Genomic DNA, 26153 nt, shown 5'->3' with positions numbered 1-26153 from the left:
AAAGGGGCCCCCACCATCAACCCAGGGGAGTGATTCAACATCCACGGAGTGCAGGGTTCGCGCTCCTTTACCGTACAAACTTCAGAGCAACCAACTTGGGAGCACCCCACAGGGATGCTGTAACTGAGGGAAGGGGGGGCAAGTGAGACACCCCCTCACCCCCGAAGCAAAAACTGTCGTGGAGCATTGAGACCAAAGGTGATAACATTCCCTCCCCCCACACAATCAGGTGGTGGAGGTCGACAATAGGCGGCAAACGACCAGCAGGCAGCTCCAGCAAGGAGGGAGAGAGGCCGGGTGACCCCCGGCAACAGGACCCCTGTGAGGAGGTGAGCGAGAGGGTTACAACACCCATAGTAAAAACCTCCCCAGAGGGGGGCAACGGCTGAGGCGGCGCCTCCGGGGGTCGCCTGTGACCCCACCGATCTTGGGGAAGCAATAGGTGGGAGAAGCCCCCCGGAGTCCAGACCATCCGGGGTGGTGGCCCCTGGGCCCGTGGACAGGGCGTGTGCCTGCCCAGAGAAGCTTGGAACACATGAATCAACAGCCCAAGCGGGAGAGGAGACCCACGAGGGGCGGAGGTGCCACAGAGACGAGCTGCTGGGACTCGCAACATCCAAGGGCGGTGGCCCCGGACCTATGGCTGGGGCATGTGCCCGCACGGAAGCTTCCCGCTAGAGCCGTGCCTGACCTCGAGCACAGGAGCATTTACCCCCGGACCACTCCCCAGGCATACAGGACTTGGAAGGGAAACGCTGGAGAGTCACCACCCGGGCCCCCCAACAAACTGCGTTATAGAACCAGCGGTCACTTTCTGCGGAACCCAGTGCTGAACCTGGGACGAACATGGCAGATTCACTTGGATAGCCGTCGCCCCATCACCACTTTGCAAAGAGAGGTTGCATGAGCTGGAAGGCGGCCCTGGTAGTATATCGATTCCAGGAGGTAACGGGAGCCGGAGGTAACTCTGACCTGAATAGTAAGATGCAACAGTCAGGAGGGACGACGGAAACTGCCTCAGCTATGGAAAGGGGTTTTGCCTCAGTTCTCCAGGAAATATGAGACATGTGGTCAGATATAGCCCAAAAATTTGATTTAATGGACCAGAGGGTTGACAAAGTGGAGGACAGACTGATGCAGCTCGAGACTAACCAGGCGACGTCCGCTATCCAGGAAACAAAGATCGACCTGAGACTAACAGCATTAGAGAAAAGAGATGTGGAGAGGGCCATTTGCAAATGGATGACTTTGAAAATAGCGAGAGGGGGAACTTCCTCTGTTTCTTTGGTGCCCCTAAGGTGGAAGGGGAAACCGAAAGAGACATATGTAGAATGGTTAGAGACGTAATCTGCCTCCTCTTTGGGAACGAATCAACTACGAAACCCACCATAGACGGAGCACACAGGGTGGGGGGCAGAGCGGGAGGTCCCTGCTCCATCTTGGTCCCGTTCCACTATTACATGGGAAAAACAAAGGTGCTAGAGGAAGCCAGGAAAGCGCAGGACATCATGTACAACAATGCGAAGATTACAATCTTCCAAGATCTCTCTGCATATACTTTGGCTAAACGGAGGCTGTGCCCCCCTCTAACCCAATGCCTGCGGGGAAAGTGGGTGAGATGCAGATGGGGGTACCCATTCTCCCTCTTTTTCGAATACATGCGGCAAAGGACAACTCTGATCATGGAAGAAGACATTAGAGGAGCGATCCAGAACTACGTAGAGGACCAGGAAGCCCAGAGAGGCCCAATGGGGGAAGCAGCGCTGGGAGCGTCTGGGACAGAGAGATCAAGAGACAGGAGGAAGAGACCGGGCTCCAGAAAAATTAAGAAACTAAACACTCCCTCCCCGGCGAGAAACAGAGGCCGGGGGAGCCCAGAGGGATGAGAGAAGCTGGGCGTGCCCTGGAGCAAGGGTCCGGGCCATGGGGAAAGGTAAAAACAATGCTCCCATAGAACAGCGAGTAAGGGGGAGCCTTCAGGGGGAGATCTTAATGACATGGGCAGGGGGGGCTCAGTGGAAATAGCAGACTATTTAGCAGCCCGGCAGGGATGGGCAAGTTGGTGGTCCGGCCGAGTACCAGGGATGGTCACGCTGTTTGGCCGGGCGCCGGGGAAGGGGGTAGGGGGGACAGAAGAAGTTTACATTGAGCAAACTCTGGGTGAGATGGGGGGACAGTTGGGGACACGCCTCATCAAGGGGGGGGGGGTTCAAGTTCAATCCAGAGGGGAGGGGAGTGGAGAAGGAGGGTAGAAGGGGGGGGGGTCAATTTGCAAAGGATCATAGCTGATCTAAGTTCCTCCAATGAGGACCAAGAGCGACGGTAAATAGGTCTAACTGGTGCTTCGGGGAATAGGTCCACAGGAAACACAGTCTGTAATAATGGTTGATTGACTCCCAGTGCTGGAGGTGGGCTCCCTTAATGTTAGAGGTCTGAATACCCCCACTAAGAGATCACTGATCCGCAGGGAGTTCCATAGGGCGAGCTTGGATATCCTATTCCTACAAGAGACACATTGGGCAAGAGGTAAAGAACCCTCCTTGAGAGGGGCGGGTAGGGGGGTTCCTACACGCCTCTCATAAGTCTAAAAAGAGAGGGGTGGTGATACTATTAGCAAAAGATACAGCTTTTATAACCGGGACCACACTTAAAGACCTGGAAGGCTGATACTTATTTGTGAAGGGCGCACTCCAGGAAACCATGTTGATCCTCCACAATTTTGGGAAAACGTGAGAGACAAACTCCAACTTTCCACACACGGTACCTTATTAGTGGGAGGGGATTTCAATATGGTCCTAGATCCCTCAAGGGACAGAAAGAAGTTAAAACCTTGTGCACCCCAGATGCCTCATGACCGCACGTCACAGTGCTTTTGCAGGGTTAATCGGGAACTAGGCCTGGACGATACGCTCCCGAGCGAAACCACAGGTGACCTGCCATTCATGTATTATTCAAAGACGCACAAGTCCTTCTCCAGGATCGATTACATCCTGATAGATAATGCACTACTTCCCTATGTAATGGACCATAGGGTTGACCCAGTCCCCTGGTCTGACCACAATCTAGTGAGGATCACACTGTTGGGGGGGTGGGTAGACAAAGAAAGGGGAGATGGAAGTGCAACAATACCCTTCTCAAAGATGAGGTGACAGCGAGAATGATCCTGGACAACATAGTAGAATATGTTGCCCTGAATGATAATGAAGAGGTCAGCCCACATACCGTGTTGGACGCCTTTAAGGCAACAATGAGAAGGGAAAGGGAGGAATGTAAAGACGCCGGTTCGGGGGTGTCTGTACTTCCGCTCTCTATATGGTAGAGGAGAGGCCCAGAGGACCCCAGCCAAGATTCTCTATTTGGTAGCTATGGTCGAGCAATCAAGGCCTAGCTTCTCGGGAGGTGATGCAGGCTGGTTCTTAAGTACAGTGTAGTCCCCAAGCACCCACAAAGGAATGTCCGCACACTGCACGGTTAAAACACAGTCTTTATATATTTAATATTCAAAGGTATATAGAACATCACGATAACGCACTGTGTGCTCGGAAAAAAAACCAACAATGGTAAATATATACAGTTTAAAGTGGTGCTACAACGATTATTAGATCTCATTAAAGTGCATCAACTATACTGTCAAAATGTCGCACAGATCAACAAAGAGGAAACCAGCTGTAGACAGAGGAGGGAAAGCAAGATGGTTGAACAATTGGCAGAATACTGGTCACTACCGTTAAACACTGCTCTGTGTGGAGATCCCCCTCACCCCCACCTGGGCAACCTGTAGAATAAAGATACAAGCCCAGTACATATATTGTTCACACGAGACTTCCCAATAGTTCTGCAACCCCAAAGTACCTGGCGTTGTAGCGTTCCTCGTCGAGGAATCGACGGCCCTTCTTGAGTGCCCTCCCTTTAAGGCAGGAGTCACGGGTCGTCGAACGTCCGACGGAGAACAGGTTGAGCTACGACAGAGAAGTGGCCGCGTCGTTCCTAGCGGTGCTCGTTGACGGGGAATCGTAAACGTCCTGCAAAGAAGAGGCGTGCGGGGCACCTCAGTGTCGATAGTTCTGGACCGAAAGAGTTTGAAGAACTGTGGCCCAGCAAGGGCATCAAGTCGTCGGCGTCTCTGTGGTCCTTGGGTGGTGGGAAACCCACTGGCGGATGCTCCTCGGCGCGTTGACGGTCTGGCCTTCTCCAGCAGGATACAGCGGCGACTATGCAGACGAGAGCGTCCTTGGATCAATGAAGTTCTTAGGCAAAACGGGAGCACGGCGGCTCCAGACGGCGACGGCGGTTGTCGACAGTGGCAGACAACAGTCCGGGCGCTTCTCTTTGTGATTCCGCGGCGGTCCCCTTCTAGGGTTGGCAGCCTGTCGAAGGTCTGTCTACCAGGGAGCTTTGGGAAAGATCTGCTGGTGCACGATGGTCCCTCGTTGCTCGAGAAGAGGGCGCCTTACCAGATCCTCTCTGGGTCAGTCCTTGTAGACACAGCAGCTATCAGATTGTGAAGGAGAGCAACAGCAATTCTTCTCGTCCAGCAGGGCTTCAAGGTCAAGCTTCACTCCAGTTACTCGTCGTAGTAGACTGCAGCTTCTGAACACGATTCCTAGTAGTGAGAGGTCCCCAGATATACTATTGATCTCCCATTCATTCCGCTGGGTCACACTCAAGCATCCAATCACGACTAAGGGCATTCATGCAGGCAGGCAGGCAGCCAATCAGGCACATGGTGCATTCAGGCCATTCACTTCTCTCCAGACACTCGCAACAAGTTGTGTGGTGGGACAAGTACCAAGCCATTCAACACTCCACATTGCATTCATACCGGTTTCAGGCAGGGCTGTCTGTCATTGTGTCAACCACTAGATACTAGACACCCACAACACAGAATGTGTATTCGTCACACACTCCATTCACCCAGGTTCCACCCACAGGCGTACCCACAACATACGGTCGTTGAGAAGGCTCCAGCCAGTCTGGTCAGCACTTCCCCACACTACCATATATGGAACTTCTACCCAACAGCCAGTCAGGGGGAAGGGACAGAGTCAGGGCTTCCCGGGACTTCGGGAAGATCAAGGTAACAGGCGATGGAAGGCAAGAGGCCATGGGGGCCATTTTGTCTCCATCAGGAATCTACCGATTCCAATGACAGGGCCTGGGCATCCCAAAATGGAGGACGCTCAGGGCAGCAGTCAATTCAGCACGGAGCTGCCACCAGCCCGTACCCTGCTCTGTGGGTCACACACAGGTGCCCAAAAACATACACTAGGGGCACAGGGTTGCACCCCTACCCATGGGTGCCATAAGGATATCCCATGGGTCTGTTCACCAAAACCAAAGGAGAGAGCTGCACCACCAGGAGTCCCACATGAACTCCTGCGCAGAAAACACGATAAAAAGCAGTAAAGGACAAGGATACGGAGGCCCTGTCCCTCCGATGCATTTCCAGCATCACAAGGAACAAGAAAAAACCCTCTGGGAGAAAATAGCAAAGCTACAACCGGACCACACCCCAGGCTGTCCTATCTCCCCAGGACAGGCGATAGCCTTCGAGCACTATAAGTCCCAGTTGAAAGAACTTCTGTTGAACAAAACGGAGAGAAGTCTCCAGTTGCTCAAACAAAAATATTACGAAAAAGGGGATCGAGCGGATAAGATTTTGGCGTAGAAGCTCAGGGAGGCCCAGAAAAGCAAAATGGTGAGAGCCACGAAATCAGAGACCGGGAAATTGAGTTATGATACCCAGAGTATAGGGACGGCCTTTCAAAAGTACTACGAGAAACTGTACAAGTCGGAATACGAGGGGGAAGACGCTCAGATTGAGGATTTCCTCAAAACAATCCCACTCCCGGGTTTAGCGAGGGAGGTTTCGGAAGACGTAGAGGCCCTGATAGAGGAAGAAGTAGTAAGGGCAATCAAGGGAATGAAAGGAATGAAAGGTAGCACCTCTCCAGGGGAAGACGGATTCACCGTGAAATTGTATAAAATGTATCACTCTACGCTGGCTCCACACCTAGCCAAGGTATTTAATGCAGTCCTGACGGGCGGCATCTTACCCGAAACCATGATGGGGGCAATCATAGTGGTCATACCCAAGGAAGGGAAGGACCCTACCGAATGTTCCTCCTACAGACCGTATAGCTATTGAACACAGATGTTAAAATCCTCGCGAAAATACTGGGTAAAAGGTTGGAGGGAATCATGCCTATGCTAATCCACGGGGATCAGGTGGGGTTCATCAAGGGGCGACAAGGTTCGGACAACACCCGGAAGACGATAAATTTGATCCACTATGCACAAGTGTCAGACCTCGATGCATGCCTGTTGTCGATAGACTCAGAAAAGGCTTTTGACAGAGTCAAATGGCAGTACAGGACGCTACTCCAAAAGATGGGCTTTGGGGAACACATGCAAAAGTGGATTGCAGCCCTGTACAGGGCCCCCACGACAAAGTTGTACATGAACAGAGAGCTCTCAGCCCCGTTAAACCTTTCGAGGGGTACAAGGCAGGGATGCCCCCTTTCCCCATTGATATATGCCCCAAGGATGGAGCCCTTCGCCATAGCTGTGAGAACACATCAGTGAGAACACATCAGGGGAATACAGAGGGGTGAGATGGAATGCAAGCTCTCCTTTTTCGCAGACGACATCCTGGGATATCGGAGTCCACACCAATCACTCCCACCATTACTCACGTTAATCGAAACCTTAGGGAAATTCTCCAGGCTAAAATTCTCTCCCTCCCTCTAGTACCCTTCCTTGTGTTCTCTTTATCTTTTCCCTTCTCTTCTAAATTCTCCTACTCTTCACTTTACTCACTACTTTCTCTCCCTCTTCCCTCCTTCCCCACCCCCTTCCCCTCCATTCCCCCTTTTATTATGTAAATTGTTCTACATGCCTATTTTCTGGTTTGATTCATGTTTACTGTTATTGCTTCTACTGTTCATGTTTAATGTGTTCTTGTTAACTGTAAAGCGCCTTGGATTAAGGCGCTATATAAAACAATAAATACAAATAAATAAAAAATGAATAAATCAAAATCTACATTACTCCCAATCGGGGTGCAGGACCCAACTCTCGCCCCTTAAACTGGTTCCTGGGGATAAACGTAGGGAAGACCTCGATCTGTTACCTGGGCATACACCTCACAAGAGACCTCGCGAAAGTGACACCGGCCAGTTACGACCCCATAACGGCCGAGGTCAAGGCAGATCTGATTAGATGGGGCAAACTGAGATTGTCTTGGTACGGTTACATGACGGCGGCAAAGATGAACATCTTACCGAGACTCCTTTACCTCTTTTCGTCGCTCCCATCACGAGTCCCTGACAAGACCTTTAGCGACCTCCAGAAAGGGATCCAGGCCTTCATATGGCAGGAGAAAACCCTGAGGACTAAAAGAGTGATCCTCTCTCTCGAGGGAGTAAGGGGGTTTCGGTCTACCAGACCTCATCTCTATTTCTGGGTGGCCCAATTACAGGTACTCCTTGATCATATGCAAGACAACACAAACGCAAACTGGACCTATTTAGGAGATATGGACACACACTCCCTTAAGGTGCGCAATCTCCTATGGGCACCACGTAGGTCCATCCCGGGTAAACTTCAACACCACCAGACCCTAGGGGTACTTTGGTCATTTTTGAGGGAAGGGAAACACACAGAGCATTTTACGACATGGGCCTCCCCGATGGTCTCCCTGTGGGGCCCAGTGATCAGGCTGGGGAACAAGGGATATAAAAAAGCACAGTACTGGTCGGACAGTGGCATGGAAAGGGTGGGCCAAATGTTCAGGGGGGGTTAGTTCCTGTCATACGAGGAAGTGGCTGAGGCACGGGACCGGGTATGATTTCCATATTTGAGTACCTTCGGTTAAAGGGCATTTTGTGTGACCAAAAATGGGAACAAAACTCATGAGAATCCTAACTCCCTTCAAGAAAGCATTGGACGCGACCGGATCTAGGGCGGGTATGGTATCCAAATTGTACAAAATATTGAATACTAATAACCTCACAGAAAGGAGAGGGTTCCGGCGTTACTGGGACGAATTGGTGGGGGAGGTCCTCACTGAGGAGGCGTGGAAGAAGGTATTCCGGATAGCCTTCCATGGAAACCTGTTTACGGCTGACTTGGAACACAACTGAAACATTTTACAGGGATGGCACTGAGACCCGTTAAAGTTATCAAAGATGTTCGCAAGGATCTCTCCGAAGTGCCCAAGAGGATGTGGCCAGCTGGGTACAAGGGAGCACATGTGGTGGCACTGTTCGTTGATACAAAAGTACTGGGGGGACTTGAGGGGATGGATGGAAGAGGTCACTGGGGAACTGCTACCACACGATCCGCTAACCATGTTACTGGGCCTCCCACAGAGGGACTCTGATGTGTATAGATACCCGAGGTTGTGGGAAACGATGCTACGAGCAGGGAGGGTGGCCCTAGCACAAAAATGGAAGAGCACAAACATCCCCACTAAAAAGGAATGGCAGAATAAACTGAAACATGTTCCACATGGACAAATTGACAGCGATGGTCAATGATGATCCGGAAACCTTCAGAATAAACTGGGATGGGATGAAGCAGTCTTGGGGATGGGAAGTTCACTGAAACCTGGACGCCGCTACAGATGCAGGGTCGGAGAGGGGGAGGTAGCGATTGAGACCCAGACGAAGGAGCCCGGAATGAGAAGGACATATTTGGAGGGAAGGGAGCCTTAACCCAGCATGAGCCTGACAACTTAGTGTCTGCTGAGAAAAACCCTTAAGCAAAAAACCCAAGCACCCAAAGAGAATACAGCGCATGCAAGCATTTTCTCGTCAACAGACAAAAATTGAAACTGCAGAGACCAGGAATCTTCATATAGTGACATTGGATGGAGGGTGGTGGGTGGTACGGGGGAGGGGAAACAGTTGATGCTTAATGAGTTAGTTATGAGGCTGGGCCAATTGTTACTGTTATAATTTTTACAAAATGCTAATAGAAATTGAAGTTAATAAGAAAGTATCAAGGATAAGTGACATCTTGGGATCAAGGTGTAGAAGCTTATGCCATAAAATGGATGAAGATATCAAGTCAGTTTACACGTGTACATATGCAAAAGAAACGCAAGCAGACAAAGTATTCTTGAGGCTAGCTTTATAGTGAATAGATTGCGGCATGCGCCAATATATACATATATGCATAAGGAGTAAATGATGGATGTTTCCACTACATGTCATAGCAGAATTGGACTAAAAAAGAAAGGCCTCTTATCAGTGTATCGCAGCAAGAAAACACATGAATTAAAAGTGAATCTCGAAGGGTGAGGCTGGATGAACCATGAAGCTAAGCCAAGAAGCCAAGGTCTTATCAGGCTGAAGTTGGATACAAAATTGTGTGAAAGAACAAGCTCCTGTTCAAAAGGCATAAGCAAACAAGGAAGACGTCAGAGGTCTATTAAAAAATAGTATTTGGACTAGCAAGATGCTAACACCTACGCATAAGGGCTGAGCGTGCCTTCACTCCCCTGATTCTCCACAGTACAGAACAAACTCAAGGCCAAGCTTCAAAGCCTAATTGTCTACGCTGACCACTGAGGTGATGATAGATTGATATGCTAATTGGTGGGAAGCTGGGGTAAAACGAGCTTACCAGCACCTGGAAGTCCAATCTGCCTGCTGCTAGACATAAGTGGAAAAGTACTGACGGAAGTTAGAGTGCCAACCAATTGTAGGGGACCGCATAATTAAGGGTCCTGTAGTTTGTGTAGCCAATGGGACGTGGTGTATTTAGTGACGTTCATAGTGGCCATTTTGAGGGAAGGGTTTAGTTGCCTCACCTGATAAGAAACGCATCACTTTTCTTCACTATCCCATACTAGTATAGATCATATATTTAGATGCTCACTAAGAGCCTATCACAGTTGCTGTTAGGTTTTTGTAGTTTGCCATGTAGCATGACGTTGGTAGTGATGTAGGTCAATGTCAATGATGACCAGTTTTGAATATAAAAGTTCCGTTTTTTATGAATCTCGTTGAGTACCAATTAATTGAGTCATTTTGATTATTGTTGTTTGAGTAACTTATGCATCCCTATCTATCTCCAGGGTAATACTCATCTTAAAGGGTTGAGGTTAATCAGTTCAAAGGGGTGATATTCTGACATGACAACATCCTTGAGAGATGGAGCCGCACTGCATCGCGGAGCTATCAGTAGCGTGGAGAGACCAAGACGTGGAATAGAGATGCCGGGAGGCCGGCATCGAGAAGTGCATTATCACAGAGGCAGTGTCTCGGGAGGCTAGCTCAGTGGCAACGTGCTCGCCTTGGAAGCAAGACATCACAGAGCAAAACAGGTTTGATCCCCGGGTCTGCGCTTTGAAACTTCTGGGTATTAAAATAACCTATCATATCAAAGGCAAAAGAACCCCGTCTTACCTGGTGGCCTGACCGCGCTGCAGCCAAGTTGGCCCTGGGGCCTGCAAACAAGCGCTGAGATCAGAGGAATGAACCCCGCCGTTCTCAGTGCGAGAAGTGCCGAGACTGACCGAATAAGGAAACTGAAAGCTTACTTGACAGAGAAGCCGAAGAGACTGAAAAATTGCAACGTCCCTGCTGAGACCTCTCTCAGGTGGAGCACGCCCGAAGGCAGTGGAAGGTGTCTTGGTTTCTCAGTGTGGAGGGAGGCGAGCCGAACAGAGTAAGAAAGGAGAAGGAAAAGCAAATGGAGTAAAACCACGTACAGGTCAGTCAGACCCTCAGAAAGACAATATCAATAAGTGTTACGGGAGCCCTAGAAACCAGAGTGTTGGACATTGGCAAAGGCCCAAGATACAGCCCCAAGGTAGAAGAAAGTCAGAGGGCCAGAGGTGTCTAGAGATCCCTATTGAGATAGGTGGAACTTTGCAACCTACAAGTGAAAGAGAACCTGGAGGATTCAACCATTCAAACCAGTAAAAGGAACAAGGGGAACTTGGTGACTTCCTTTGTATACAAACAGTAGAGAGCGACAACATTGGTGGAGACAGATTAAGGGAATCCTTCCTCCATTTTAAGTAACTTAAGACATTTGATTTCTCTAAAGACTTGGGAACTTTTCTTTGAACTGTGACATAGACTCTGGGAGAAACCCTAGGAGACCCGAGTGAGATTGATCTAAAGAAGCCTGAACAGGGGATATAGTGCTCTGGCTTATTTCTATTTTTTCCTAAAGTGAAAGGGCCAGGTAGTTATTAGATTTTGGACTAAGGACTATTTTTTTTTCGTTTTTTTGATTAAACACAAGCACTTTTAGTTTAGTTGATGGGAAGGGAAATCACTCTTAGCAATAGGGGCAGATAGGTATTTTTCTTTAAGTTAAATAAACATCTTTGAACTGATGTCCTTGAGTCAGACTCCTATGTATTGAACAATTATGATGCCCTGTGGGACCGAAACACCATTAATGCTGTGTTTCTTACATGAAAGTGGAAAAGACTATGGAGAGGAGACTAAGATTGCAGCCTTAATAATTCATTCAATTTTATTATTTTTTCTTTTTAAAAGCATTGTAGAAAACATTCAATAAAAAGATTTTTTAAACATACAATTAAACTGGTTTCCACACAAAATTATATTTTCCCAAGGTTTAAGCCTTAAACCATTTTATTAATGAAGACCATTTTTGTGCAAAAAGCATTAATAAAGCAGCATACAAGTAATGAATCATTCTTCAAGTTTTTACAGCTTACAATTGTCTTGCTTCTGAGTGGAAAACCACTCCTAATATTAGTCCACACATGATAATTCACTATAGGTGTCCTAAACAGTCAACAACATCTTCACATAGGACTTCCCTTATCTGATAGTTTCGACATAACCAATCTAGCTAATCCCTTCTGGGTGCTGAAGTGAGTCTTCAGGATTGTGAACTTAAACCGGTTTACACTTTGTGGCATTTCAGGTACTTTTCGTTGGGCGATTTACTTCTGAGGTCGAGGCTAGGGTGCTTCATACTAACGCAGTAGTTTCAGATTGCCTGTCCGTAATTTGCATGGACGCACCATATGTGCGCGTTACTCTTAAGAACTTCCTCAAACGACTGGGCTTTAATTTGTCTGTATTCCGTTTTGCATAGCAACCGATGTTGGAATACCATTCGCTTTCTTTGTCTTAAAGACAGAAGGCTTCTTCAAGCTGCTGAACAATGGTGCATTTAGTTTCGCTTTACAACCAGAGTTGGGAATGCCCTTCACCTTCTCTATCTTCACAAATAAAGTGTCATCTCATGCTCCACGAGTGAGTTCTGATCGATTTGTGGATCCTTCTGGTTCACCACATGTCCCTAAAGACCAATGTAGGAAAACAACTGATTGTCAGGTCAACAAAGTTGTTGAAGTCCTACCTATTTTCAATTCATTTACATGTGACTGCGACAGAATGGCCTTTTAGAGGCAAATTTAACCTTTGACTGATGTGAGATTGGCATTATGGAAGGAGACCCGGACAACAGATTCAACGTATAACAAAGAGGATTTATTAAAGAAAATGTCAAGATGGTGTAAGGCCTAACTTGCCCTATGCTATGGTGGGATTTCCCTACCTATAGAAACTAAGGAAAGTCTGTGTCAGTAAGTTCAGCTGAAGACTTTGTCTGTATCCAAAACCTATGCTTGCCCTCACAACTAAGACAAAACAATGTGTAGGGATGTCAACCATAAACTAAACTATTTCCAGCTCAGACTTTCTCTACAGCTTCTTTACCCTAAACGTCAACCAGTTTTTCCCAATGTTCAATTTACCTTCTTCTGGACTTAAACTAACAAAGTTCCACACCTTTTTTAATATGGGGGATACCCTACCCCAAGTTGAATATAGTTCCAGGGCAGCACGTCACAGGGTTTCCTTCCCCAAGATTAATGCCAAAAGATGTCATAAAAAGAAGCATCTTAAAGCTCTTCGCTTTAAACTGTATTTCCGTAGTTCTCTACAGCTCTGGGTTCCCTTCCCTGAGTCTTATATGCACCAATGGTAATTTTCTTTTTTACGCAACAGCAACCTTCCTTGTTACCATATAGGTGTTCTCTAGTCTTGGCGCAGTTATTAGACCAAACGGTCCTCCCATTACAGGTCACGCAACGAGGAACCTTGCATTTGCTTTCCACAGTTCTTTATTCAACAAGTAGTAGTTCTCTGGTCTGGGTGAAGTTGTTGGATCACACGATCTACCCATTACAGGTCACACAAACAGGATCTTCAAGCTCTCTTTGAGTAGTTCAATATCACAGCTGAACCAATGGTGTCTTTAATGCAATTCAACAACTTTACTAAACAAGCGGTTTCTCAAATGCAGCTCCACAACAAGCACTTGTTCAGCCTTTACTTCAGCTTTACAATCCAAGTCGTTCAATCTGAGCAAGTTGGTTATTTGCATTCCCTTTGAGGTTCAATTTTAGCAGCTGTGCTGTTTCACGTAACTCCCTATTCTCAATGAATACTCTTTTCCTTACTTCCTTTCATTTCGGTATTCAATATATGTAGGTTTTACTGTCAAGTCTGTGTTTTAATAAATGTAACTTGGCTTGTTCCATTCAATTCAGTATTCAAGAAGTTCAATGTTGCTTACTTCCATGGGCCGCTACTCCATTCACGGTGCCTTGGAGCACCTGGGTAGCTCCAGTGTCCCAGGCACTCATTGAGACCCGGCAGCTCCTCTTGGCAGCTTCTCCCCAAACGGGAAAACCTTTCACTGGGTGCTTCATTTAGCACTCGCCAGTTCTCTTGCCTAGTTCTGACTCCGCTCCACGGCAGCACCTGCTGCCCACCTTCCCTTCTGTCCGGCAGAGTTCCACCAGCAGGACTCCTGGGATCTTGGTAGGCGTTTTGGCATCTCAGCTACTAGTGCTCCCGCATAGCTCCTCCCTTTGCTGCTTCCTCTTCTGTGGCTCTCTCTGCTGTTGCTTTCTCCGCTGCTGCTTCCTCCATATGCATCTATAGTCTATATTTTATACACCTGTGGTCTTTCAAGGAGCTGGAGGCGTATTCCTTTAATTAAGGTGCCTGACTCTGATTAAAAGGTCATGCCTTACCTTTATGCATTATGCATCTTCTTTGTTCCAGTACCAGAGTGGTGAGAGTAAGTAGTGTCTATTGCTCTCAGTTGTTTATTCCTCGTCTTATTACTGTTTTGTACCCCAAAAGGGAAATAAAGAGGAACTGCTCTACAATGACCCATAAAGGTTGGGGGAGGTTTGGGCTCATTGTCATGAGGATAAGGGAGGATACCATGTCTCACCTAAAGGCACCTCACTGCCAATCCCCAAGGAGCCTCCCCCCAGGGGATCCTCCCTCGCTTGTCCACCCCCAGGGTCATGATCCAATAGCGATGGCCTTTCCCTGGCCACCTGCATAGAGGATCCAAGGGGAGTAGGTGTGAGAATACCCTCAGCTTTCTTACACTGACTAGTATCCAGTCTGCCAGCCTTTCATAGGTAACCCAGATACGTCACTGTGCCTTTCCTGGGGTATTTGATTTTCTCCACTGACTGTATTTACTTGTATTTTGTAGCCTAGCTTTTGACCAAACACTGAAAAGATGATTGACAGCTGATGTCAAACACACCGTAATTGACAGCTGTATTTTACTTGCCAAATTATTCAACCAAGTAGATTGAGTACCTTTGCGAACTTTGTACGTATTTATTCTCTGAACATGATGTTGGGAATTCTAATTGGAGGAGCACACACATCTTCTAAAAAGCAAAGACTGGGAAAGGCATTGCAGAGCAGCAATGCATTTTTACAGACTAACCCAGTAGGTGGCTGCACAGTACATTATTTGATTGCGTCACTAGCCGATATAGTGAATGCTTATTGTGCACTTCTCTCTTTTGTGTTGCAGACTATTTGCTGTCCAACAACCATGTCAATTCCATAATTGTTCACAAGTTCGACTTTTCTGATGAAGAAATTATGGCTTACTACATCTCGTTCCTAAAGACGCTTTCATTGAAACTCAACAATCACACTGTGCATTTCTTCTACAATGAGGTAAGTTAAACAGCTGACCTGTTCACTGACACGGGCTATTTCCTGATGGTAAAAAACAGGATAAGGCAAATCGCATGTTTAGATTATCAATGACTCCTCATTTTTAATGTCTGCAATGAAGAAAAATATATTATGTCCGCCTTTAATTTGATTATGCTCCAGGTTTGGGAAAGTTTTCCTGTTGGCCTCCCATTAGAGCAAAATTGTTCAATCCTCGGTTGGATCCATATACCCTAACCGAGCGGTCCCTTCGATACGTTTAAATATTCCATTACTCGATTGATGAATCGTGTTTAGCTCTCTGCATGGACTACAACGAATGTCGAGCAGCAATGTACTGGCTTACCCGTGCCTAGTGCTAAGGGACAGCAGCTTAGCACAACAAGAGATCGAGGCAGATATCACTCCAACACTTCCGCCATGCACAGTAAACGTCGATCTTCCAACTAATGAACTTGGAAATGGTTATAAGAGCTCAGAACGAGACCAGAAGCAATGAGTGTGTCCGTTTAGACAAATGCCTAGATATTAATGAATGGTTTTAAAATTCCCCAACACATGGGAGCTGCTATAACAGCCAAAAGGGGGAAAACAAAACGTTGGACAACGTCTGTCAGACCTCGTGGCGGCATCGGTATGAGCATGACGGCGCGATTAAATATAGAAGAGGTAGTGTTGAAGGGAGACCCGGTAGAGTCGGGTGCATTCACCTGTTGCTGTCGCTGAATAAATAAAGCAACGGCGGGACCGTCGGTGTGGTAAACAGGTTTTGCAACGCACGTCGCTAGCCCACTGATATTACTCTTGAGACAAATGGAACCCTCGACGGAATCTCCAAAGAAAGTATCGAGTCCCAGGGTTGGACGGCGATTGCACCCACTAAAGACGCCGGACCCAACTGCTGCCGAACCTGGGAAAGGAAACCATGCCTGCTGTGAGCGATGGACAGAGGGGGCCACTACGAATGGACCCCCTAGAATTATGGAGAAGTCTGAATTTGATTTGCACGTTCCAAGAGCGGACACATGGCAATAAAAACGTTTATAACTGAACTTTTGTGAAAGCCATGTTAGAGATCCTGGAGGTAAATGACATCTCGTGCAGAATCTTCACCACATGTCGAATTCCCTCCGATTTCAAGTTTTGTGTGGAACGCTATGTCGGGTTTGGGCTTTTGAACACATATATTCTATCTTGTGTTTTAATTGTAAAGATGTTTTACCTGCAAAAGAAATTGAAGTGTTTTCGGACTCTTACTTTAAAATTGTCATCTCCACAGTGCATAACTGGAACCCATTACCGGCGCCACTTTCCTCCACCGGTCTACTCTGGGCCTGCCCTCAAGCCCACTAGTCAATTCTTGACTGACTTGGCAACGTTCTGGAACATATAATTAAGAACAGATAGCACGAGAGTGCACAATGAGGCAGCCATTGATGGGACTACATTAAGAATAGTCAGATGAAACATCAAAGGTATTAAAAAAGGTATTATGAGGACTGGATTCAGTGGGTCAGACAGTTCAATATAACTTGTGTGCAGGAAACATGGCCGGACAACGAGGCCTCCCTGCAGGACAGGTTTAAAAATGTCTCGGATCGTTGGATTAAGGGCCTGGCGACACTGAGTAAATCTCGCTCTGCACATGTGACTGGGCAGAATCACCTAAACCCTATGACACTGTCAATCTCCCTGTCTAAGGGGGCGATATCACCAGGCCAAAAATTGGTGGTGGTAAATATTTATATGCTGCCCAAAATGAAGCGAGTTAGCATTCTTAAGGAGGAGTTTTTTCTCCCTGCAATGATGAGTGAAGCAGAGGCCAGTACCATAGTCGTAGTTCATTTCCATGCGAAATTATGGAAGGCTCTGGCCAGCTCCGACTGATTAATTTGGGTGGAGGAAACTTGTGGAAAAGAGGAGCTTCACAAATGGTGAGACGCGATGGAACGCTTAATGGACAAGTTCATGACCAAACATCTATTTGTTGAATAAAATGGTAGATGCAAGGGAGATATCACATCGAATTGAATCTTTAAGTTAGGGTCGAGGACAACTGTTGGGTATTATTGCCCAGGCAATTGTTTCTCTTTCCATAATGTTAAGGGCTTCGAAGCCCAGGAGTATGTAGACAGTGGCCCCTTTGGCGATAGTGGTATTTGGGAAAAAAACAAGGAAGGCAACTTCCAGATGGTGCTCTAGATAAGATTTTGAGGTGGGAGTGTTTTACGGCATGATTGCATACCTTGACTAACCAATCAACCAGCACTCACATGATAACTTGACCATTGAGTGTTGGCCGAGGTGTGGTAAGCTGCACAGTGGAATGTTTCTTGCGCCAACAGTATGCCTGAATTCCTGAAAATGCACGGGTGTGCAGAGCTTGGGCACACTGTACCTAACAGCTGTGCACACAGACAAAAGCAGCAGTTTGTGGTACATTTTTAGTGTGGTGCAAAGCTCCAATGAGGAAGGAAAACAAACGAACCAGAGGGGATTCTCATTTTGAATTTTTGTGTAAATGTTACCAGGGCAAGATTTCCCAATACAGAGAGGAAGCTAGTGCTTTTAATGACAGGAAATAATAAGCAGACTCCTTGCCAAGTTTCAAACTCGTGAACCTCTGATAATACGATCTCTGCAGCAGGTGCATTATCCCAATTGGGTAAACACGTAGCCTGCTTCAGTATTCTGGGTGCATGCAATAGCATTCTAGACAGGCACACACATATACATGCACTTTCCAGTGTACTTATTTGTCTGGGCTCCAAGTCATACCAACTGCCTGAAATAACAAAGCCCTGCTATCCGCTGGCTTCACTTAATATAGGCATCCCATTGCACCCTGGTACTTAATGTCTCAAGATGAAAGGCTGAGCCAGCAATTGAGGGCCTAGACCCTGCGACCAGCAGGATACATGCAGCTCTCTGCAGCTTGCGCTAAACCCAATAAGTTGTCTTATTGTATTACAAACAAGTGCAGGATTCTTAAAATACCTTTGCCTTCAAGAGAAATGCTGTACAATACAGCTTGTATCCTGAAAATATGCAGTGTCCCGTGTCCAGCAACAACTGGCAAAAGCACTACAGAACATGACCTCACTAACAGTATCTGGAGACCCAAACCTTGAAGCAAAATCCAGTCACAGCTCCCCCGCTTATAGTTTTTTCATCAGGTTGTGTGAACGATCAGCGGACATGCAGTGAAATATAAGAGCAATAAAATACAATGGAAATACAGGGACAAACAAATGATAGAGGGTTCCCATTGTAGAAAATATAAATTACCTCTTGTACAGTGCCTGGAAACACATGCCTCCAGTGAGGGAGCCTCCCTAAGGGATACAGGGAGACCAGGCATCTAACTCCATGGCCCCGGATGTCTGGCTGTCCACTGAACTCCTACTTCTTCTGGTGCACATTTTGGCCAGTGTTAGAACTTGGTATAAATATATGCATAGTGCATTATGCACTGTAAGAACACTGAGGATGTCATTGCCAAGTAAGGCCAGTATTTCCCAATGCAGGAACACCAGTGCTGTCTGAGCCCAACTGTGCCATTACTGACTCTATAAAGGACACCCTAGTGAAAGGACATTGTATATACCACTAACCTCGCCCATTCCACTGTGTGAACACTTGTGGTAGATGTGCCACACATAGCCTGCACGTTCTACTTACTGTAAGAAAACTTGTGCTGTGTGAGCCCAGTAATGCCGTTATTTGCCTCAGTAAGAACTTGCTTGCTGCCCTCTTCCCTGAGCCTCTCTTCAGGCCACAGTCAGACCTTTTTCTGCCATGGTGGCGCCACCTCCCATAATCCGCAACTCTGGTATTGGAAACGAATGTAATTAAATAACGCAAAAATCCATCCACGTTTCATAAGAAATACATTTTGTATACGGACTGAATATGAGCTTGACGATCTTTGTTATTGTAGATGCATAATTTATATGAGCTGGCCGCGCATTCAATGGTGGAAAAATCATTGTCTTCCTAGTCCAGGGTACTGCCCATTCTGTACAATTCGATTCAATCTTCAATTCCACCCTTGCAGGTCATCGCTCTTTCTTTCACCCGCTCTCTTCCACACCAGCGCTCTTTCCTGCTCCCTCTCTTGCGCCTTCACTTGCATGTATCCTTGCACTTTTATATTCTGTGCTTGCACTTACACTTTCCTTGCACTTACACCCCTGCACACTCGCACGCCCTTGTTCATTATCACACTTGTGCTAGGTTTCACATAGCCTCACATCTGCACACCGTTGTACGCTTGCACACAGTGCCGGCCGTAGTGCCTGCAGCACCCAGGACAGAAAAATAAACATTTGGCACCCCCTCCCGCCACGCCCCTGGTCAACTCAGCAATCTCCCGCAGCTCTACAATTCTTTCATCATCGCTGGCAACACCATACCGGTGGCCAACGAAATAAAAACCCTTGGGGTCTACATTGACTCCTCCCTCACATTAAACAGACGGGTCAATGCTTTTGTCTCCTCGGCATTCACATAACAAGGGTTTCAAAAGCCGTAAAGACTAAATTTGAAAATTTATGAAATGATTTTAAATGGTATCCAGCAGGATATCCTACTTATTCCAACTTAGAACAACCCAAGGTCACCATAAGAAGCATAGAGCAACATCATTTTACACAAAGAAAAACGTATTTTCTTTCTGACTTATTTATTTCACAAAAAAGAGAGAGTGTGTTTAACAAATACATAAAATTCATTACTTTCAACAAAGACATACAATTATAATTTGAGCAAAATCTAAGTGCAATTACGGTTTAAGCAAAATCTAAGTGCATTTTATGAAAGTCCGCCAATTGGTCTAGGCAAAATATAAATGCACTTGTAAGCAATATACAGGTCTGCCAACGTCCACTTTTCACTTGGTATATGAAGAGAAAAGAAAGAAAAAGGTCTCAAAGAGGATAAATCAATAAGCAATTGGGAACATATTTTAAGTTCCATTCGACATTGAGACCGTTAGGACGTTTCGGCGGGCCACCTGTGAGGCCACTGGTGTTGGAAAACCGCCTTCCTCGGGGCAAAGTAAGTAGTGAAATTCCCCTAAATGAATGAGGGGGAAAACTTCAAAGGCAGGAGGTCAAGACGTCAAACAAGACCCTGGTACAGAGCATGAGCAGGAGTGACTGAAGCAGGACACTGAGTCTCTAAAAGGTGTTATGTGCTCTTCTGCAATTGTCGCGTACGGATCTTAAATTAATAGAACCCGATGATCATGAACATTCTTCAGAGTGGAGGAAATGATACCCTGTGATGAAGCAGCGTTGGTATCAAAATGGATGTTGCGGTAACGAATACCTTAATTTGTGTTTAGTTTGTTGTTCCAGTATCTTATCCCATGCTACTTTCTCCAACATATGTCTCCTCGGCAGCCTACACAACCAAACTGATAAGAGCCAGTCGTCCCTTTCTTTCCACAGAAAAAACTATCAACCTGGCTAGGCTACTAATACTGTGTAGGATTGACTATTGCAATTCCCTCTTTGCCGGAACCAGCTCTGGAAACATCAAAAAACTGCAAACAGTACAAAATAACGCTATAACAGCTGCACTAAACATCCCAAGACACAACCATATCTCAACTACTAGAAGGAACCACCACTGACTACCTGTCCATGATAGGAACACATTTTTCTGACAATCACACATAAATGCATAGCGAACAAGGCACCCAAATACCTCAATAACCTCATCTGCAAAGCTAGCACCAATAGACCAACCCGCTCTGCCTACACTAATCTGCTCATCACCCCGAGGTTTAGAAGTCAAAAAGCGGGAGGCTCAAGTTTCCCAGCACTTCTCCTCAATTATGGAATGCCCCCCTCACCAACTGAGAAAGGACACCTCCTTTTGGTCTTTCAGAAAAAACCTAAAAACTCTACTCTTCAGGTCTGACCTCCCACATTAGCCACCTAGCTCTCGAGCCTAGTGAATGAAAGATTGAGGGAATGCAATAATATGTAAATTTGTAAATATATGTGATTTTTGTATTGAAATTGATGTAAATCTATTGTTTAATGTGCAATATGCAACAAAATGTCTATCATCTAAGATCTGTTAATCTGTAACCATAACCATAAGTAACCATATGCATAAGTATCTCAAAGCGCCTATCTGCCTCTGGGCTTTGTGCACTTTACAAATGAATAAATAAATAAAAATTGGGGGCGGGGGAGTGCCAAAAGTTTCTTTTTGTGGTAGGAAAAGTGTCATTTTAAAATTAAAAGTGGGGAGGTCGCCTGTGAAAGGTAATGTGTGACATCACATGCACTCCTGCAGAGAGGCTTTTGTGCACATCAACTACCCACACCCCACTGCACCTCCCATCCCCTCCGAATGCAGGCACAAACCATTCAGTGACTAATGGCCGATCATTAGCAGTTTTGTGCGCTCTGTTCTGATGGGAGTGGCTGCAAGCTGCTCTGCACACTATGGAGGTCACTGGGCAGAAGCTGGACAGGAACACCTGAGAAGTGGCTCGTGCTCATGTTCATACTGATGCCAGAATGCATACCAAGATCACTGCTAGCTTTGAGACAAAAGGAGAGTATTTGCTTTGTGATATGCAGACATTTGCCTTTGTGAGTGTCACAAATAACACTGCGAACAGACAACAGTCACTGCTCGCCTTAGGTGGGGGGCAAAAGGGGGGGCACAGGATTTTAGAGGGGGGTCACAGGGCCCCCCAGAACCTCCCCTAGCAACGCCGCTGCTCGGGAGTAGCCCTTGGAAGGCTCGCCCGAGCTGGTGGCCTGGGAGACCATGGTGACCCAGGCGGTCGCCCGGCCCGCCCTGCCCGCCCTAACCTAAGGCCGGCTCTGCTTGCACACTTGATTTTTATCACCTATTCTTTTCTTACACATCCTTGCATCGACACACCCGTTTTCAGACCACTGCCAGCTAGTACAAATGAAGGTTTTGAAATTGCTCGGACAAACAGGTTTAAAAATGTCAATACATGGCAGGGGATCAGCACACCGATGACTGTCTGCCCTGAAGAGTGTCCTGTACAGGAGGATAGTAGCAGATCTGAGTGCTGCAGCTCCGAGATCCTTTCAGAGTCTGTTGGCATACAAATGTAATTTAAAAAATATGCTATTTCAATTGGGAGTGAAAGGGCCAGCAGGGCCCCGGTAGATAATCTTGCCACTGCTGGTTAACAAAGTTCCAGTGAGCTGATTATAGGTAATGACGGTTGGTAATGCTTCAAGTTCAGATCACCATGTATTCCTTGACAAATGCTGACAAGTCCAAAATAAAAGGGGGTTGGGTACTACCAGGACCAAGTAACCTACATTAGGCTAGTAACCTACCTTTAGAAAATACTGCTCGTTTCTATGCAGCCCGCAAAGTCGAAAGGAATTTCAGGACTGGCACTGCAGAGTCTTCTCACAAAGCTCACTTGTGCATAAACGAAGGGTTCACGCTGCAGTGCCATTTACTGGTGCAAAAAAGAGGACTTTTTAAAATAAAGAATTGGTGACAATCGTGCGTAAATGGTACACATTTAAAAGTGAAATGTGTCATATTGGCAATAATTAAATGCGTAAAAAGGCCCAATGTGCCCATTATCTGGAGGGCTGCTTCCAGGATAATAATGGCTTGGTGATTGCTCCTCCCATGAAAAGAGTTGATAGAGATGAGGCTATAAGAATTCTCTGATGGCAAAATATTGGGCACACGGGTAAAGGTCCTTGGAGTCCGTAGTCTGCGGGAGGTAGTCTCCCAGTTTGAACATCTTTTGGGTTCAATTTATAAAAAAGCATCAACTAATCTGAGAGTACTTAAGAGACAGAAAATAGTAGCCAGAAATGGCACGCCCTGGTTTCATGCTGAATGTGAGCATGAAAAAGGAGCATGAACTTGGCTATGAAAGAGAGGGTTGTGGACGCAAGGAAAGCAATTGCTAGGAAACGAGTTTATAGAAGAATTGAAAAACAGGCGGTATATCGAGTCACAATGGGAGCTGCTGGATAAAGCAGTCCGGGAGAAACATTGAAAAGCATTTTGGAATTCGGTCGCAATGGGTTTCGATGAAACAGAGGAGGTCGATATGGGGTCTATCCCTGCGGCCGTCTGGATAGACCATTTAGCAAGAGTGCTGTTTAATGCTGAGAACAATTGCTCTACAAGTAAGTTGAAGGGAAGTAAGGACCAAGAAACCATTTAATTTCACTCGCAATGAAACAAGTCATGAAGATGACGAATCTTAAAAAGGGAAGAGCTGCTGGGCCGGTTGGCCTAAGACCTGAGGTGTTTTTATGGTCACAAGACTGCTGGGCACCAGTCCAAAAACATGCTTTTAATTCATTTGCCACGTGATCGAGTCCTCCTGGAAAAGAAGCCTGATTGCCTGCTGTTTTAAAAAAAGCTCATCTGCAGACTCTCATTGTTATCGACAATCTCGCTCATTGATGTCTCAAATAAGATTTTTGCAAGATGTCTGGCAGCAAGATTGGAACAATGGGTTATGGAAAATAAACTTCTCTCCGATTCCCAGACTGGGTTTCGAAAAGGCTTCTTTACCACAGACCAATGCTTTGTAATGAACACTATCGTAGAGAAGTACACAAGATGGAGGAATAAACATTTTGCCGCTTTTTTTAGACCTTTCAAAAGCATTTGTCTCCAACTGCAATTTGTTATGGAAAAAGCTTGACCAGATTGGAGTCCCAGGCTGACTTCAACTACTCCAACTGATGGATGAGGACGCCTCGGCTGTGGTTGGGTGCACCCGGGAAAATGAGCACTCGAGGGATTTGTGCACAAACACGCAGTGAAGCAAGGGTGCCCTTTAGCGCCACTATTATTTACTATACCATTTTAACCGATTAACGTGCTACAACGGCTAATCCGTCCACTGTTAAATGGGACCAAATTGAGTACCCTGCTATACGTTGATGACACAGTTTTAATAAACCTCATGCCTGGTGATTTACAGCAGAGCTTAATTTAATTTTGGAAACGGTGGCGTGAAAGCATGCTGGTTTATTAAAAAGGTAAGCATAGAGGTGGTCAGCATTTATAAATATCTAGGCCTGACATTTTTCAATAATGGTAGCTGACTGAGTGGTTAAACAAGTCGTCTCAGGGTGGGGGGGGTGTTCCACTTTTACTGTCAACATGGTGGTATGTTGGAGGCTAAAATCCAGACAGCCACACTAAACGGCAGTGAGATTTGGGAGTCTATGCGATGCGGGTGTCTGGAAGTCATGCAGAACACCTTCTTGAGAAAGGTGTCCGGGTTAGTTTTGAGGTGCAAATTGGGTGTTCTAAGCAGGACCTGCTAGCCTCGGAGGAGATTCTTGGAGTTTTCTCTCAGGGTTCAGTTTGATCCTCAAGTGAACCCTAGTTTGTTTGAAGCAATGTCAGAGTTAAGACTGTTCCCTATTAAGCACCCTATCCGTTTGTAGCAGCCCAGAGCTATTTTTCAAACGCTCAGTGCAAGGCCCTTCTGAAAAAAAAGGGCAGTGGAAGTTGAGCACTGTTTAACCCAGGCCCGAATTAGTACATTATTATCATTAAAATATTACAGCCCTACTTGCGTAGATGTAAGGGCAACCACTTGTACTGACAAAATTAAATCACCCGAAAGCTGGAGGATAACACTGATGATTAGGCTAAACGTGCTATCTTTAAAATCATGGATATCTTGGTTGAGCCCAGATAGCTTATGCAGGTGCGGTCTGGGCAAAGACGAGGATTTAATATATTAGTGATTTTGGCTTGTGCCACATTTTATTGAAAACACAAGGACATGTATGCATGCCGTGAATTTGTTTGATGCATAACAATCTACATTTCTTGTATGATACTGTGTAAAGGCAGCATTTAGAAGATTTTCATGAATATTCTGTTTATGGCTTTCATTTATGTCTTGTTAATTGATGGACTCGGAATAAACTCGTATCCATCTACCTACCTACCTACCTTACCTACCACTGCATATAAACATACTGATATTTAGTTTTTTCAAAGTAATACATAAAGATTTACATTTTCTAATTATGTGCTTGAAATTGGCACCACTGAATTATCACATTGTGATCCTGTGTACATGGATGATCATCCTAAATATTTAAAAAAGGAAATTGGGGGTTCCATTTCGCATTTGGTAAGCTGGTCATACTAGTAGTGCTTCAAGGCATTGCTGAGCATTAACTTGGTTGGCCTGATTTGATAGAGCTCACCTGGAGCTGCAGATCACCCGTGGTCCACAGGAGATGTTTGCCTGCTTCTAGTTCTTATAACCTGGACTTAGTCTCTGAGCTTTGTGCCTGCCCTGTGGGGCAAATCAAATGTACAGTAAACCCCCTCTTACATCTGGACCACACCCCCTTAAGACCTCATCCTATCGAAATTGCTCCCTGCTTTTCTTTCATTGCCCACCTGCTGTGCTCTTTTCCTGCTATTTCCTAGCAAACCCATGGTTGGCACCTGCAGTTGGACTTTGACCATTAATGACCCTGTGTCGCAAGCAAAATGGGGAACAATCCAAGCAGGACAATTTTATATAGCAAAGTGTTAAGAAAGAGGCCACTAGCGTACTTTGGAGTTGCCTGACAATATGCAGCATGCAACAATGTCTGAATTTGAGGCCAGTATTGATGGAATCGGACACAAACTGGACACTCGCCTGCAAGGTAGTAACTTCCAAATGTGAAGAAGTAAGCTGGCACCTCAGAGGAGGAACAGAGCATAAACAAAACTGAAGACAAGATAACTAGGTTGATTTTGATGTCACAGCTTGAACAAATACCAGTGCAGTTGAACAATAAAGACTTTAACGTGCGCTCTTAGCACAATAACATCAAAGTGCTAGGACTACCAGATACAGTGCAGACAGAAAACTTGGAACAGTTTCAATAACAATTTCGGACTAATCCGCTAGGTCTTCCACCACTCTAACTTCACATCCTAATAATGCAGTACTGGCTGCTACTCAGGAGCTCATTTGTCCCTCCGTAATTCTGTGTAACCTTCTGTGTCCTGTGATGAATCTGGCGATGTCCTCACTTCTTTCCCTGAGGTGACCCTCCTCCACCCTCCCATATGGCCAGGGGATGGCAGCTGCTATCTGATCCTGACCCTGGGGGTGGCTATATTAGGGAGAGC

At 46.1% G+C, this 26153-nt stretch overlaps 1 protein-coding gene across 3 annotated transcripts in view; it reads left to right on the top strand.

Annotated features, from left to right (window-relative positions):
• Positions 1–26153, top strand: part of CLEC16A (C-type lectin domain containing 16A) — a 1932649-nt gene that overhangs the window by 268059 nt on the left and 1638437 nt on the right. For all 3 annotated transcript variants that reach the window (XM_069647805.1, XM_069647806.1, XM_069647807.1), the window contains exon 4: positions 14857–15005. In XM_069647805.1, coding sequence (XP_069503906.1) covers positions 14857–15005 — 149 coding nt within the window. The remainder of the gene's footprint in view (positions 1–14856; positions 15006–26153) is intronic.

The sequence above is a fragment of the Ambystoma mexicanum genome, chromosome 2q (assembly GCF_040938575.1).
Source record: "Ambystoma mexicanum isolate Mex_15411 chromosome 2q, UKY_AmexF1_1, whole genome shotgun sequence".
In the NCBI taxonomy this organism is placed as follows: domain Eukaryota; kingdom Metazoa; phylum Chordata; class Amphibia; order Caudata; family Ambystomatidae; genus Ambystoma; species Ambystoma mexicanum.
This window is presented reverse-complemented; position numbering and strand designations above follow the sequence as displayed.